General features: G+C 38.7%; 1 protein-coding gene across 1 annotated transcript in view; it reads left to right on the plus strand.

Moving 5' to 3' along the window:
- LOC123743524 (voltage-dependent T-type calcium channel subunit alpha-1H-like) overlaps nt 1-17500 on the plus strand; it is a gene marked incomplete at both ends in the record, with an annotated part of 43326 nt that overhangs the window by 18969 nt on the left and 6857 nt on the right. Inside the window, 2 exons of the mRNA XM_045721261.1 lie at nt 14160-14271; nt 14550-14683. Of these exons, the coding sequence (XP_045577217.1) occupies nt 14160-14271; nt 14550-14683 (246 nt within the window). The remainder of the gene's footprint in view (nt 1-14159; nt 14272-14549; nt 14684-17500) is intronic.

The following is a 17500-nucleotide window of genomic DNA, read 5'->3' on the forward strand; positions in this document are numbered from 1 at the left end:
AGTAGTTAACTAACAGATAGACAGAGACTCTGCATGCTGAGGTCCCAATAGTTAACTAACAGATAGATAGAGACTCTGCAGGCTGAGGTCCCAGTAGTTAACTAACAGATAGATAGAGACTCTGCAGGCTTAGGTCCCAGTAGTTAACTAGCAGATAGATAGAGACTCTGCAGGCTGAGGTCCCAGTAGTTAACTAACAGATAGATAGAGACTCTGCAGGCTGAGGTCCCAGTAGTTAACTAACAGATAGATAGAGCCTCTGCAGGTTAAGGTCCCAGTAGTTAACTAACAGATAGATAGAGACTCTGCAGGCTGAGGTCCCAGTAGTTAACTAACAGATAGATAGAGACTCTGCAGGCTGAGGTCCCAGTAGTTAACTAACAGATAGACAGAGACTCTGCATGCTGAGGTCCCAATAGTTAACTAACAGATAGATAGAGACTCTGCAGGCTGAGGTCCCAGTAGTTAACTAACAGATAGATAGAGACTCTGCAGGCTTAGGTCCCAGTAGTTAACTAGCAGATAGATAGAGACTCTGCAGGCTGAGGTCCCAGTAGTTAACTAACAGATAGATAGAGACTCTGCAGGCTGAGGTCCCAGTAGTTAACTAACAGATAGATAGAGACTCTGCAGGCTAAGGTCCCAGTAGTTAACTAACAGATAGATAGAGACTCTGCAGGCTGAGGTCCCAGTAGTTAACTAACAGATAGATAGAGACTCTGCAGGCTGAGGTCCCAGTAGTTAACTAACAGATAGATAGAGACTCTGCAGGCTGAGGTCCCAGTAGTTAACTAACAGATAGATAGAGTCTCTGCAGGCTGAGGTCCCAGTAGTTAACTAACAGATAGATAGAGACTCTGCAGGCTGAGGTCCCAGTAGTTAACTAACAGATAGATAGAGACTCTGCAGGCTGAGGTCCCAGTAGTTAACTAACAGATAGATAGAGACTCTGCAGACTGAGGTCCCAGTAGTTAACTAACAGATAGATAGAGACTCTGCAGGCTGAGGTCCCAGTAGTTAACTAACAGATAGATAGAGACTCTGCAGGCTGAGGTCCCAGTAGTTAACTAACAGATAGATAGAGACTCTGCAGGCTGAGGTCCCAGTAGTTAACTAACAGATAGATAGAGACTCTGCAGGCTGAATCAATCACAGCCACTCACACACCCTGCCTGCTGATCCTGTCAGTGTTCTAGGTTACTATGTCTGATTTGACTGAGTTGCTTTCTGCTAATGAAAGAGAGAGGGGAAGAGAGGGAGGGAGGGAGAGGAGAGGAGAGGAGAGGGGGAAAGGAGAGGGAGGGAGAGAGAGGAGAGAGGAGGGAGGGAGAGGAGAAGGAGAGGGAGGAGAGGGGGAAAGGAGAGGGAGGGAGAGGAGAGGGAGGGAGGGAGAGGAGAGGAGAGGGAGGAGAGGGGGAAGAGAGGGGGAGAGGAGAGGAGAGGGAGGAGTGGGGGAAGAGAGGGAGGGAGAGGGAGGAGAGGGAGGAAGAGAGGGAGGGAGAGGAGAGGAGAGGGAGGGAGAGGAGAGGGAGAGGAGGAGTGGGGGAAGAGAAGGGGGTTATTGATCAATTCTCTCTCTCTCTCTCTTATTCCAAGTAGCCAATTTCCAAAGATTATAGGGTCCCTTAGGAAACACTTATCACAATAACTCATCCCTGGCATTTTCATTCGTAGTCATGTCAAACAACATTGTATTCAAAGTGCCCACTATTATATTCTAACTCTAGAATTAAAATAATCCTTCTATTTCCGTGATTCCAACAGTTCACCCAAAGCGTTTGGCTCTAAATCGTAAGTCAAATCGCAATTGCAACATTTGGTTAAAAATAAGTCGTAGATAGTTTTTGGTTTTTGCCCGTATCGTGCAGCCCTTACGTGGCAGTGTGGAAATGATCTCTCTCACGTGAGAGCAGGAAATTCAGAATATTGATGAAAATTGCTGAATATTATTTTAGTTTGAAGTTTTAATTGATCGGTACAAATCAATCGGAATGGAGAATGACCCACTGAATTCACTTAGAATGTAGGTGTTGTCACCCTGGGGTCCCGCTACTCAGAAACAAATGGGAGACTTTTATTATTGAAAAACAACACAGGAGACTTTTATTATTGAAAAACAACACAGGAGACTTTTATTATTGAAAAACAACACGGGAGACTTTTATTATTGAAAAACATTAATACTCTATTCTACTGTGTATTAGTGGTTCCAGCTGTTTGTAGTATAGTATAATACTGTATTCTACTGTGTATTAGTGGTTCCAGCTGTTTGTAGTATAGTATAATACTGTATTCTACTGTGTATTAGTGGTTCCAGCTGTTTGTAGTATAATACTGTATTCTACTGTTTATTAGTGGTTCCATCTGTTTATAGTGTAGTATAATACTCTATTCTACTGTGTATTAGTGGTTCCAGCTGTTTGTAGTATAATACTCTATTCTACTGTGTATTAGTGGTTCCAGCTGTTTGTAGTGTAGTATAATACTGTATTCTACTGTGTGTTAGTGGTTCCAGCTGTTTGTAGTATAATACTCTATTCTACTGTGTATTAGTGGTTCCAGCTGTTTGTAGTGTAGTATAATACTGTATTCTACTGTGTATTAGTGGTTCCAGCTGTTTGTAGTGTAGTATAATACTGTATTCTACTGTGTATTAGTGGTTCCAGCTGTTTGTAGTATAGTATAATACTGTATTCTACTGTGTATTAGTGGTTCCAGCTGTTTGTAGTGTAGTATAATACTGTATTCTACTGTGTATTAGTGGTTCCAGCTGTTTGTAGTATAATACTGTATTCTACTGTGTATTAGTGGTTCCAGCTGTTTGTAGTGTAGTATAATACTGTATTCTACTGTGTATTAGTGGTTCCAGCTGTTTGTAGTGTAGTATAATACTGTATTCTACTGTGTATTAGTGGTACCAGCTGTTTGTAGTGTAGTATAATACTGTATTCTACTGTGTATTAGTGGTACCAGCTGTTTGTAGTGTAGTATAATACTGTATTCTACTGTGTATTAGTGGTACCAGCTGTTTGTAGTGTAGTATAATACTGTATTCTACTGTGTATTAGTGGTACCAGCTGTTTGTAGTGTAGTATAATACTGTATTCTACTGTGTATTAGTGGTACCAGCTGTTTGTAGTGTAGTATAATACTCTATTCTACTGTGTATTAGTGGTACCAGCTGTTTGTAGTATAATACTGTATTCTACTGTGTATTAGTGGTTCCAGCTGTTTGTAGTGTAGTATAATACTGTATTCTACTGTGTATTAGTGGTTCCAGCTGTTTGTAGTGTAGTATAATACTGTATTCTACTGTGTATTAGTGGTTCCAGCTGTTTGTAGTATAATACTCTATTCTACTGTGTATTAGTGGTTCCAGCTGTTTGTAGTGTAGTATAATACTGTATTCTTCTGTGTATTAGTGGTACCAGCTGTTTGTAGTATAATACTGTATTCTACTGTTTATTAGTGGTTCCATCTGTTTATAGTGTAGTATAATACTGTATTCTACTGTGTATTAGTGGTACCAGCTGTTTGTAGTATAATACTGTATTCTACTGTGTATTAGTGGTACCAGCTGTTTGTAGTGTAGTATAATACTGTATTCTACTGTGTGTTAGTGGTACCAGCTGTTTGTAGTGTAGTATAATACTGTATTCTACTGTGTATTAGTGGTAGCAGCTGTTTGTAGTGTAGTATAATACTGTATTCTACTGTGTATTAGATGTACCAGCTGTTTGTAGTGTAGTATAATACTGTATTCTACTGTGTATTAGTGGTTCCAGCTGTTTGTAGTGTAGTATAATACTGTATTCTACTGTGTATTAGTGGTACCAGCTGTTTGTAGTGTAGTATAATACTCTATTCTACTGTGTATTAGTGGTACCAGCTGTTTGTAGTATAATACTGTATTCTACTGTGTATTAGTGGTTCCAGCTGTTTGTAGTGTAGTATAATACTGTATTCTACTGTGTATTAGTGGTTCCAGCTGTTTGTAGTGTAGTATAATACTGTATTCTACTGTGTATTAGTGGTTCCAGCTGTTTGTAGTGTAGTATAATACTCTATTCTACTGTGTATTAGTGGTTCCAGCTGTTTGTAGTGTAGTATAATACTGTATTCTACTGTGTATTAGTGGTTCCAGCTGTTTGTAGTGTAGTATAATACTGTATTCTACTGTGTATTAGTGGTTCCAGCTGTTTGTAGTGTAGTATAATACTGTATTCTACTGTGTATTAGTGGTTCCAGCTGTTTGTAGTATAATACTCTATTCTACTGTGTATTAGTGGTTCCAGCTGTTTGTAGTGTAGTATAATACTGTATTCTTCTGTGTATTAGTGGTACCAGCTGTTTGTAGTATAATACTGTATTCTACTGTTTATTAGTGGTTCCATCTGTTTATAGTGTAGTATAATACTGTATTCTACTGTGTATTAGTGGTACCAGCTGTTTGTAGTATAATACTGTATTCTACTGTGTATTAGTGGTACCAGCTGTTTGTATTGTAGTATAATACTGTATTCTACTGTGTGTTAGTGGTACCAGCTGTTTGTAGTGTAGTATAATACTGTATTCTACTGTGTATTAGTGGTAGCAGCTGTTTGTAGTGTAGTATAATACTGTATTCTACTGTGTATTAGATGTACCAGCTGTTTGTAGTGTAGTATAATACTGTATTCTACTGTGTATTAGTGGTTCCAGCTGTTTGTAGTGTAGTATAATACTGTATTCTACTGTGTATTAGTGGTACCAGCTGTTTGTAGTGTAGTATTCTACTGTGTATTAGTGGTTCCAGCTGTTTGTAGTATAATACTCTATTCTACTGTGTATTAGTGGTACCAGCTGTTTATAGTGTAGTATAATACTGTATTCTACTGTGTATTAGTGGTACCAGCTGTTTGTAGTGTAGTATAATACTGTATTCTACTGTGTATTAGTGGTTCCAGCTGTTTGTAGTGTAGTATAATACTGTATTCTACTGTGTGTTAGTGGTACCAGCTGTTTGTAGTGTAGTATAATACTGTATTCTACTGTGTATTAGTGGTACCAGCTGTTTGTAGTATAATACTGTATTCTACTGTGTATTAGTGGTACCAGCTGTTTGTAGTGTAGTATAATATTGTATTCTACTGTGTATTAGTGGTACCAGCTGTTTGTAGTATAATATTGTATTCTACTGTGTGTTTCCAGCTGTTTGTAGTATAGTGTAATACTGTATTCTACTGTGTATTAGTGGTTCCAACTGTTTGTAGTATAGTATAATACTGTATTCTACTGTGTATTAGTGGTTCCAGCTGTTTGTAGTGTAGTATAATACTGTATTCTACTGTGTATTAGTGGTACCAGCTGTTTGTAGTATAATACTGTATTCTACTGTGTATTAGTGGTACCAGCTGTTTGTAGTATAATAATGTATTCTACTGTGTGTTAGTGGTACCAGCTGTTTGTAGTATACTATAATACTGTATTCTACTGTGTATTAGTGGTACCAGCTGTTTGTAGTGTAGTATAATACTGTATTCTACTGTGTATTAGTGGTACCAGCTGTTTGTAGTGTAGTATAATACTGTATTCTACTGTGTATTAGTGGTACCAGCTGTTTGTAGTATAATACTGTATTCTATTGTGTGTTAGTGGTACCAGATGTTTGTAATATAGTATAATGCTGTATTCTACTGTGTATTAGTGGTTCCAGCTGTTTGTAGTATAATACTGTATTCTACTGTGTATTAGTGGTACCAGCTGTTTGTAGTGTAGTATAATACTGTATTCTACTGTGTATTAGTGGTTCCAGCTGTTTGTAGTGTAGTATAATACTGTATTCTACTGTGTATTAGTGGTTCCAGCTGTTTGTAGTGTAGTATAATACTGTATTCTACTGTGTATTAGTGGTACCAGCTGTTTGTAGTATAATACTGTATTCTACTGTGTATTAGTGGTACCAGCTGTTTGTAGTATAATAATGTATTCTACTGTGTGTTAGTGGTACCAGCTGTTTGTAGTATACTATAATACTGTATTCTACTGTGTATTAGTGGTACCAGCTGTTTGTAGTGTAGTATAATACTGTATTCTACTGTGTATTAGTGGTACCAGCTGTTTGTAGTGTAGTATAATACTGTATTCTACTGTGTATTAGTGGTACCAGCTGTTTGTAGTATAATACTGTATTCTACTGTGTGTTAGTGGTACCAGATGTTTGTAATATAGTATAATGCTGTATTCTACTGTGTATTAGTGGTTCCAGCTGTTTGTAGTATAATACTGTATTCTACTGTGTATTAGTGGTACCAGCTGTTTGTAGTGTAGTATAATACTGTATTCTACTGTGTATTAGTGGTTCCAGCTGTTTGTAGTGTAGTATAATACTGTATTCTACTGTGTATTAGTGGTTCCAGCTGTTTGTAGTGTAGTATAATACTGTATTCTACTGTGTATTAGTGGTTCCAGCTGTTTGTAGTGTAGTATAATACTCTATTCTACTGTGTATTAGTGGTTCCAGCTGTTTGTAGTGTAGTATAATACTGTATTCTACTGTGTATTAGTGGTTCCAGCTGTTTGTAGTGTAGTATAATACTGTATTCTACTGTGTATTAGTGGTTCCAGCTGTTTGTAGTGTAGTATAATACTGTATTCTACTGTGTATTAGTGGTTCCAGCTGTTTGTAGTATAATACTCTATTCTACTGTGTATTAGTGGTTCCAGCTGTTTGTAGTGTAGTATAATACTGTATTCTTCTGTGTATTAGTGGTACCAGCTGTTTGTAGTATAATACTGTATTCTACTGTTTATTAGTGGTTCCATCTGTTTATAGTGTAGTATAATACTGTATTCTACTGTGTATTAGTGGTACCAGCTGTTTGTAGTATAATACTGTATTCTACTGTGTATTAGTGGTACCAGCTGTTTGTATTGTAGTATAATACTGTATTCTACTGTGTGTTAGTGGTACCAGCTGTTTGTAGTGTAGTATAATACTGTATTCTACTGTGTATTAGTGGTAGCAGCTGTTTGTAGTGTAGTATAATACTGTATTCTACTGTGTATTAGATGTACCAGCTGTTTGTAGTGTAGTATAATACTGTATTCTACTGTGTATTAGTGGTTCCAGCTGTTTGTAGTGTAGTATAATACTGTATTCTACTGTGTATTAGTGGTACCAGCTGTTTGTAGTGTAGTATTCTACTGTGTATTAGTGGTTCCAGCTGTTTGTAGTATAATACTCTATTCTACTGTGTATTAGTGGTACCAGCTGTTTATAGTGTAGTATAATACTGTATTCTACTGTGTATTAGTGGTACCAGCTGTTTGTAGTGTAGTATAATACTGTATTCTACTGTGTATTAGTGGTTCCAGCTGTTTGTAGTGTAGTATAATACTGTATTCTACTGTGTGTTAGTGGTACCAGCTGTTTGTAGTGTAGTATAATACTGTATTCTACTGTGTATTAGTGGTACCAGCTGTTTGTAGTATAATACTGTTTTCTACTGTGTATTAGTGGTACCAGCTGTTTGTAGTGTAGTATAATATTGTATTCTACTGTGTATTAGTGGTACCAGCTGTTTGTAGTATAATATTGTATTCTACTGTGTGTTTCCAGCTGTTTGTAGTATAGTGTAATACTGTATTCTACTGTGTATTAGTGGTTCCAACTGTTTGTAGTATAGTATAATACTGTATTCTACTGTGTATTAGTGGTACCAGCTGTTTGTAGTATAATACTGTATTCTACTGTGTATTAGTGGTACCAGCTGTTTGTAGTATAATAATGTATTCTACTGTGTGTTAGTGGTACCAGCTGTTTGTAGTATACTATAATACTGTATTCTACTGTGTATTAGTGGTACCAGCTGTTTGTAGTGTAGTATAATACTGTATTCTACTGTGTATTAGTGGTACCAGCTGTTTGTAGTGTAGTATAATACTGTATTCTACTGTGTATTAGTGGTACCAGCTGTTTGTAGTATAATACTGTATTCTACTGTGTGTTAGTGGTACCAGATGTTTGTAATATAGTATAATGCTGTATTCTACTGTGTATTAGTGGTTCCAGCTGTTTGTAGTATAATACTGTATTCTACTGTGTATTAGTGGTACCAGCTGTTTGTAGTGTAGTATAATACTGTATTCTACTGTGTATTAGTGGTTCCAGCTGTTTGTAGTGTAGTATAATACTGTATTCTACTGTGTATTAGTGGTTCCAGCTGTTTGTAGTGTAGTATAATACTGTATTCTACTGTGTATTAGTGGTACCAGCTGTTTGTAGTATAATACTGTATTCTACTGTGTATTAGTGGTACCAGCTGTTTGTAGTATAATAATGTATTCTACTGTGTGTTAGTGGTACCAGCTGTTTGTAGTATACTATAATACTGTATTCTACTGTGTATTAGTGGTACCAGCTGTTTGTAGTGTAGTATAATACTGTATTCTACTGTGTATTAGTGGTACCAGCTGTTTGTAGTGTAGTATAATACTGTATTCTACTGTGTATTAGTGGTACCAGCTGTTTGTAGTATAATACTGTATTCTACTGTGTGTTAGTGGTACCAGATGTTTGTAATATAGTATAATGCTGTATTCTACTGTGTATTAGTGGTTCCAGCTGTTTGTAGTATAATACTGTATTCTACTGTGTATTAGTGGTACCAGCTGTTTGTAGTGTAGTATAATACTGTATTCTACTGTGTATTAGTGGTTCCAGCTGTTTGTAGTGTAGTATAATACTGTATTCTACTGTGTATTAGTGGTTCCAGCTGTTTGTAGTGTAGTATAATACTGTATTCTACTGTGTATTAGTGGTACCAGCTGTTTGTAGTATAATACTGTATTCTACTGTGTATTAGTGGTACCAGCTGTTTGTAGTATAATAATGTATTCTACTGTGTGTTAGTGGTACCAGCTGTTTGTAGTATACTATAATACTGTATTCTACTGTGTATTAGTGGTACCAGCTGTTTGTAGTGTAGTATAATACTGTATTCTACTGTGTATTAGTGGTACCAGCTGTTTGTAGTGTAGTATAATACTGTATTCTACTGTGTATTAGTGGTACCAGCTGTTTGTAGTATAATACTGTATTCTACTGTGTGTTAGTGGTACCAGCTGTTTGTAATATAGTATAATGCTGTATTCTACTGTGTATTAGTGGTTCCAGCTGTTTGTAGTATAATACTGTATTCTACTGTGTATTAGTGGTACCAGCTGTTTGTAGTGTAGTATAATACTGTATTCTACTGTGTATTAGTGGTACCAGCTGTTTGTAGTGTAGTATAATACTGTATTCTACTGTGTATTAGTGGTTCCAGCTGTTTGTAGTGTAGTATAATACTGTATTCTACTGTGTATTAGTGGTACCAGCTGTTTGTATAATGTCTCTGTCTGAATCATCTCTTGTATTTATCTCAACTAGATTATAATGTCTCGGTCTGAATCATCTCTTGTATTTATCTCTACTAGAATATAATGTCTCCGTCTGAAACATCTCTTGTATTTATCTCTACTAGATTATAATGTCTCCGTCTGAAACATCTCTTGTATTTATCTCTACTAGATTATAATGTCTTGTCTGAAACATCTCTTGTATTTATCTCTACTAGATTATAATGTCTCCGGTCTGAAACATCTCTTGTATTTATCTCTACTAGAATATAATGTCTCCGTCTGAATCATCTCTTGTATTTATCTCTACTAGATTATAATGTCTCCGGTCTGAAACATCTCTTGTATTTATCTCTACTAGATTATAATGTCTCCGTCTGAATCATCTCTTGTATTTATCTCTACTAGCATCCCTTGCTTCCAGCTTAGCTTTTAGTTTTAGTACAGCGAGGGGTTAATATAAACCTCGCTTGTCTCTGTCTGTCCTCCAGCCTCGGAAACAGTGTTTCACTTTCATTCCAGGTTCAATGTTTGACATGACTTAGTTAGCTGATGTTATCCAGCATGCTTAGCAACCGTTGTGTTTAGAATGGAGGATGGAGTCCTTGGGCATAAATAATGAATGACTGGGTCTTTAAGCAACATGACTAAAATAACTTAACAAATACATTTTTTTTATCTTCTGGTGAAAGAATGACATTTTTATGAATACATTTTTATCAAAATAAATTTTTAATGAAAATATGTAATTAATTCATTGTTATTTGAATATGTTGGTAACATTTTTATAAAAACAATAAGGCACAAGAGGCAGTGCTGTATCGTGAATACATTCACAGGTAAGAGGCAGTGCTGTATGATGATGACATTCACAGGTAAGAGGCAGTGCTGTATGATGATGACATTCACAGGTAAGAGGCAGTACTGTATCGTGATGACAGTCACAGGTAAGAGGCAGTGCTGTATGATGATGACAGTCACAGGTAAGAGGCAGTGCTGTATCGTGATGACAGTCACAGGTAAGAGGCAGTGCTGTATGGTGATGACAGTCACAGGTAAGAGGAGAACATGTGACTGTCATCATCATACAGCACTGCCTCTTACCTGTGACTGTATTCACCATACAGCACTGCCTCTTACCTGTGACTGTGTTCACGATACAGCACTGCCTCTTACCTGTGACTGTGTTCACGATACAGCACTGCCTCTTACCTGTGACTGTCATCACGATACAGCACTGCCTCTTACCTGTGACTGTCATCATCATACAGCACTGCCTCTACCTGTGACTGTATTCACCATACAGCACTGCCTCTTACCTGTGACTGTGTTCACGATACAGCACTGCCTCTTACCTGTGACTGTGTTCACGATACAGCACTGCCTCTTACCTGTGACTGTCATCACGATACAGCACTGCCTCTTACCTGTGACTGTGTTCACGATACAGCACTGCCTCTTACCTGTGACTGTATTCACGATGCAGCACTGCCTCTTACCTGTGACTGTGTTCACGATACAGCACTGCCTCTTACCTGTGACTGTCATCATCATACAGCACTGCCTCTTACCTGTGACTGTATTCACCATACAGCACTGCATCTTACCTGTGACTGTGTTCACGATACAGCACTGCCTCTTACCTGTGACTGTCATCACGATACAGCACTGCCTCTTACCTGTGACTGATTGCTTAATTATTACCGTTACATTTTTCAATACTTATTTCCGATTGGCTCTGAAGGGCATTCTAGATTGTGCGTTATGTCCCCCTGTAATCCACGGCATAATTCAGTAGCTATGAAGTTCGTTCTTATTCCGTGTCCTGTGTTTGAGCTGCTGCTGAAAGCAAAAGTTGAATTGAAAACTTTATTTGGCATTTTGTCGAGTATGATTTTCATTAATAGCGAGCTACTGTTGGCTGATGGTTCGCTTAGCAAAGCTGGCAGGTGAGTTTGTCTGGTTACTCAAGGCAACTACCGTAGTTTATCTAGTAAACTCGCAAGGCAACTACCGTAGTTTATCTAGTAAACTCGCTAGTGATTTCAGTGGATGTTGAAGACATTTCTACCAGGAAAATAAAGACATTTCTACCAGGAAAATGAACACATTTCTACCAGGAAAATGAACACATTTCTACCAGGAAATTGAACTATTTCTACCAGGAAAATGAACACATTTCTACCAGCAAATTGAACTATTTCTACCAGGAAAATGAACACATTTCTACCAGCAAATTGAACTATTTCTACCAGCAAATGAACACATTTCTACCAGCAAAATGAACACATTTCTACCAGCAAAATAACATATTTCTACCAGAAAAATGTGTTAAATTATAGACTTGGTTATGAGTGAGATAATAAACTCTGGGATCCGTTGCGTTCTCTGTAAAATAATGCTCCGTGGAAAGTTAGCACCGCTGTCGCGTCGTTGAACACATCTTAGGCGCTTGTTGATGATCCCTTACATACAACCTACTATAATACACTGTAGTCCTTCAATGGATACTTCGCGATTTGGGTGATGAGGCCCTTTTAACTACTACACGAGTCAGATGAACTTGTGGATACCCTTCTAATGTCTAAAATCCCAACGTATCCCTTTAACCGCTGGTCTCCACGTGGTTACAGCAGCGTTAATGCTGACCTATCCCTTTAACCGCTGGTCTCCACGTGGTTACAGCAGCGTTAATGCTGACCTATCCCTTTAACCGCTGGTCTCCACGTGGTTACAGCAGCGTTAATGCTGACCTATCCCTTTAACCGCTGGTCTCCACGTGGTTACAGCAGCGTTAATGCTGACCTATCCCTTTAACCGCTGGTCTCCACGTGGTTACAGCAGCATTAATACTGGAGATACTGTAGTGTGTGTGTTGTCTGTATTCAGTAGGCCACGTCTCAGCGTATAGACCCTTAACCGCTGGTCTCCACGTGGTTTCAGCAGCGTTAATGCTGGAGATACTGTAGTGTGTGTGTTGTCTGTATTCAGTAGGCCACGTCTCAGCGTATAGACCCTTAACCGCTGGTCTCCACGTGGTTTCAGCAGCGTTAATGCTGGAGATACTGTAGTGTGTGTGTTGTCTGTATTCAGTAGGCCACGTCTCAGCGTATAGACCCTTAACCGCTGGTCTCCACGTGGTTTCAGCAGCGTTAACCTCTTGGGGCTAGGTGGGACGCTAGCGTGCCACCCGTGGTGCACTCCATCAACAGCAGGTGCATTTCAAGAGCGGCAAATTTGAATCCAAATAAATGTCAAAATTCAAATTTTTCAAAAATACAACTATTTTACACCATTTGAAAGATAAACATCTCCTTAATCTAACCACGTTTTACGATTTCAAAAAGGTTTTACGGCGAAAGCATAAATTTAGAGTATGTTAGGACAGTACATTTACAAGAGTTGTGTGTAATGTTTTGTCAAGTCAAAGACAGGGTCACCAAAACCATAAAACCAGCTAAAATGATGCACTAACCTTTTACAATCTCCATCAGATGACACTCCTAGGACATTATGTTAGACAATGCATGCATTTTTAGTTCTATCAAGTTCATATTTATATCCAAAAACAGCGTTTTACTATGGCATTGATGTTGAGGAAATCGTTTCCCTCCAATAACCGGCAGTCAAGTCAGCGTAACAAATTAAATAATTAAAATTAGAAAACATTGGTAAAATATTATATTGTCATTTAAAGAATTATAGATTTACATCTCTTGAACGCAATCAACTTGCCAGATTTAAAAATAACCTTACTGGGAAATCACACTTTGCAATAATCTGAGCACTGCGCCCAGAAAAATACGCGTTGCGATACAGACTAGACGTCATGTTGGGGAGATCTAAAATCGAAAATACTATGTAAATAATCCATTACCTTTGATTCTCTTCATCAGATGTCACTTCCAGGTATCACAGGTCCATAACGAATGTAGTTTTGTTCAAAAAAGCTCATCATTTATGTCCAAAAATCTCCGTCTCGTTAGCACATGATGTAAGCCAGCCGGACTTCTCGTCATGAACGAGGGGAAAAAATATATTTCCGTTCGTTCAAACATGTCAAACGTTGTATAGCATAAATCATTAGGGCCTTTTTAACCAGAACATGAATAATATTCAAGGTGGACGAATGCATACTCTTTTATAACGTATTGGAACGAGGGTACCCAACATGAACTCGCGCGCCAGGTGTCTAATGGGACATCATCGTTCCATGGCTCTTGTTCGGTCAGATCTCCCTCCAGAAGACTCAAAACACTTTGTAAAGGCTGGTGACATCTAGTGGAAGCAATAGGAAGTGCCAAAATATTCCTAAACCCCTGTGTTTTTCAATGGGATAGGTTTAAAGTCAATACAACACATCAGGTATCCACTTCCTGTCAGAAAATGTCTCAGGGTTTTGCCTGCCAAATGAGTTCTGTTATACTCACAGACACCATTCAAACAGTTTTGGAAACTTTAGAGTGTTTTCTATCCATATATAATAAGTATATGCATATTCTAGTTACTGGGTAGGATTAGTAACCAGATTAAATCGGGTACATTTTTTTTATCCAGACATGCAAATGCTGCCCCCTAGACCCAACAGGTTAATGCTGGAGATACTGTAGTGTGTGTGTTGTCTGTATTCAGTAGGCCACGTCTCAGCGTATAGACCCTTAACCGCTGGTCTCCACGTGGTTTCAGCAGCGTTAATGCTGGAGATACTGTAGTGTGTGTGTTGTCTGTATTCAGTAGGCCACGTCTCAGCGTATAGACCCTTAACCGCTGGTCTCCACGTGGTTCGAGCACGTGTCCATGATGGTGATCCTCCTGAACTGTGTGACTTTGGGGTTGTACCAACCCTGTGAAGACGTCACCTGTCAGGCAGAGTGGTGCCTCGTGCTACAGGTAGGTACTGCCTTGACCCTCTCACCTCTCACCTATAACCTCTCACCGCTCAGCCCTCACCTCTCAGCCCTCACCTATAACCTCTCACCCCTCACCTATAACCCCTCACCTCTCACCCTTCACCCCTCACCTCTCAGCCCTCACCTCTCACCTATAACCTCTCACCTATAACCTCTCAGCCCTCACCTATAACCTCTCACCCCTCACCTATAACCTCTCAGCCCTCACCTATAACCTCTCACCTTTCACCTTGATGACTGTGTCTTTGTCTGTTCTAGGTGTTTGATGACTGTATCTTTGCGTTTTTCGCGGTGGAGATGGTCATTAAGATGGTGGCTCTGGGGATCTTCGGTTCTAAGTGTTACCTTGGCGACACCTGGAACCGACTGGACTTCTTCATCGTCATGGCAGGGTGAGTGTTCTATTCCCACAATGCAGGGGGTTAGCTTGGGGGTTAGGGACAAGAGAACATCAAAATAGAATATATAGAACCTTCTCTAGGTTCTATGTTTGATGCAAGAGACATCCACAGGGACGTTCCTTAAGAACCTTCTAGATTCTATTTTTGATGCAAGAGAACCTTCTCTAGATTAAGAACCTTCTCTAGGTTCTATGTTTGATGCAAGAGGCATTCCTTAAGAACCTTCTCTAGGTTCTATGTTTGATGCAAGAGACATTCCTTAAGAACCTTCTCTAGGTTCTATGTTTGATGCAAGAGACATCCACAGGGACGTTCCTTAAGAACCTTCTAGATTCTATTTTTGATGCAAGAGAACCTTCTCTAGATTAAGAACCTTCTCTAGGTTCTATGTTTGATGCAAGAGACATTCCTTAAGAACCTTCTCTAGGTTCTATGTTTGATGCAAGAGACATCCACAGGGATGTTCCTTAAGAATCGTCTGCTGCTAAAGTATTTTTTATATATTTTTTTAAATGTAACCTTTATTTAACCAGGGCAAGTCAGATTTAAGAACAAAATTCTTATTTACAATGACGGGCCAATCCCGGCCAATCCCCATACGACGCTGGGCCAATTGTGCGGCGGCCCTATGGGGACTCCCAATCACGGCCCGGATGTGATGCAGCCTGTGTGGGGTTGGAGTTTAGGGGCCTGCTGGGAGAAAACACACTTTCAATGTCACTGTTTCAGCAAGGAGAAAAGTGTGTGTGTGTGTGTGTGTGTGTGTGTGTGTGTGTGTGTGTGTGTGTGTGTGTGTGTGTGTGTGTGTGTGTGTGTGTGTGTGTGTGTGTGTGTGTGTGTGTGTAAGAGTCGTTAAATAAGCAGACAGCAGCGGTCACCTCAGACACAAAGCATTAGCCCTTTACTCACCATAAGGTACACACACACACACACACACACACACACACACACACACACACACACACACACACACACACACACCAGTCAAAGCCACAGGGTAGGTTATCTGCACCATGACAAACACAGAGAGGACTAGTGAGTCAGATGTATTCCCTTTTAGGGGCTGACAGGATTTGATGTTGATTGTTTTGTGGGTAGTTTTGTTAGGAGACGTCAGAGTGAAAGTAACATCGGGTCTAATTAGTAAAGATATGTCTTTTACCCTTTTTAATATGTGACGTACCTGTTAAGTAGAAGCAGTCCTAATGTTTTTTGGTCCGATTAGTCAAACAAATCCCCTTAAAAGACTCCGTAGGCTACCAGTTCATCCCCTCTAAAATAATCCCATCATCCAACAGAACACTGACATATCGAACACCAGAAAGCGTAAGGACATTTACCCTGGACAGGGACCACTTTTTTATAACCGGGTAAAAATATATATATATATATATATATATAAATAAATAGTAAGCCTCATGTAGATATTTTTCTTCTTATAATTTCCCGAACATTTGGTAGGCTATTTGTTAGTCAACTTATCTATAGATACAGTGAGGGGAAAAAAGCATTTGATCCCCTGCTGATTTTGTACGTTTGTCCACTGACAAAGAAAGGATCAGTCTATAATTTTAATGGTTTATTTCAACAGAATAACAACAACAAAATCCAGAAAAAACACGTCAACATTTTTTTATACATTTATTGGCTTTTTAATGAGGGAAATAAGTATTATTTATATTATTATATATATATATATATTTATACTATATTATTATATTATTAGCCCCAGTATCTGTGCTTTTTAGAGATGTCGACGATGAACATAGGATGTGTCTCGTCTCTAACGCCCCGAGGAAGTATCGATTCAAACTCCACCTATTCGACAGCTCTGTAAGCGTTATACTGTCATAATACAGCTCGTTAGTCAGCAAATATGGACTTTGGCCGAGCTACTATCCGGTAGGTACTTCCAAAACAGGTCTGAAATTAAATAAGAAATAGCAACTGAAAGAAAAGAAAAAATGCCTCTTCAGCATCGCCAATGTATTGAGCTGTTGTTGACTTCCTGTTTGTAGGTGCAGAAATAGACATTTGTTTCAGTTGTTGACTTCCTGTCCTGTGAGAGGCAGTGAGGTTAAGGTGCTGTCTGGAATCCTGGCAGGTGAGTGATTGGCTGGTGAAGAAATAGACATTTGTTTCAGTTGTTGACTTCCTGTCCTGTGCGAGGCAGTGGGAGTGCGTACAGGCCGTAACTGGAGTAAATGAAGATAGTTTCTCAGCGAAACAGGGACATCTCTATAGCACAGAGACTGGAGGCAGGCTACATGCCCTTAGCCTACTTGATACAGTGTCCAGACTTCAGTTAATATTATAATAGACTACAGTCAGTGTCCAGACTTCAGTTAATATTATAATAGGCTACAGTCAGTGTCCAGACTTCAGTTAATATTATAATAGACTACAGTCAGTGTCCAGACTTCAGTTAATATTATAATAGACTACAGTCAGTGTCCAGACTTCAGTTAATATTATAATAGACTACAGTCAGTGTCCAGACTTCAGTTAATATTATAATAGACTACAGTCAGTGTCCAGACTTCAGTTAATATTATAATAGACTACAGTCAGTGTCCAGACTTCAGTTTATATTATAATAGACTACATGAGGTCTACAGTCAGTGTCCAGACTTCAGTTTATATTATAATAGACTACAGTCAGTGTCCAGAATTCAGTTTATATTATAATAGACTACAGTCAGTGTCCAGACTTCAGTTAATATTATAATAGACTACATGAGGTCTACAGTCAGTGTCCAGACTTCAGTTAATATTATAATAGACTACAGTCAGTGTCCAGACTTCAGT

This window comes from Salmo salar, chromosome ssa06 (genome assembly GCF_905237065.1).
Source record: "Salmo salar chromosome ssa06, Ssal_v3.1, whole genome shotgun sequence".
In the NCBI taxonomy this organism is placed as follows: domain Eukaryota; kingdom Metazoa; phylum Chordata; class Actinopteri; order Salmoniformes; family Salmonidae; genus Salmo; species Salmo salar.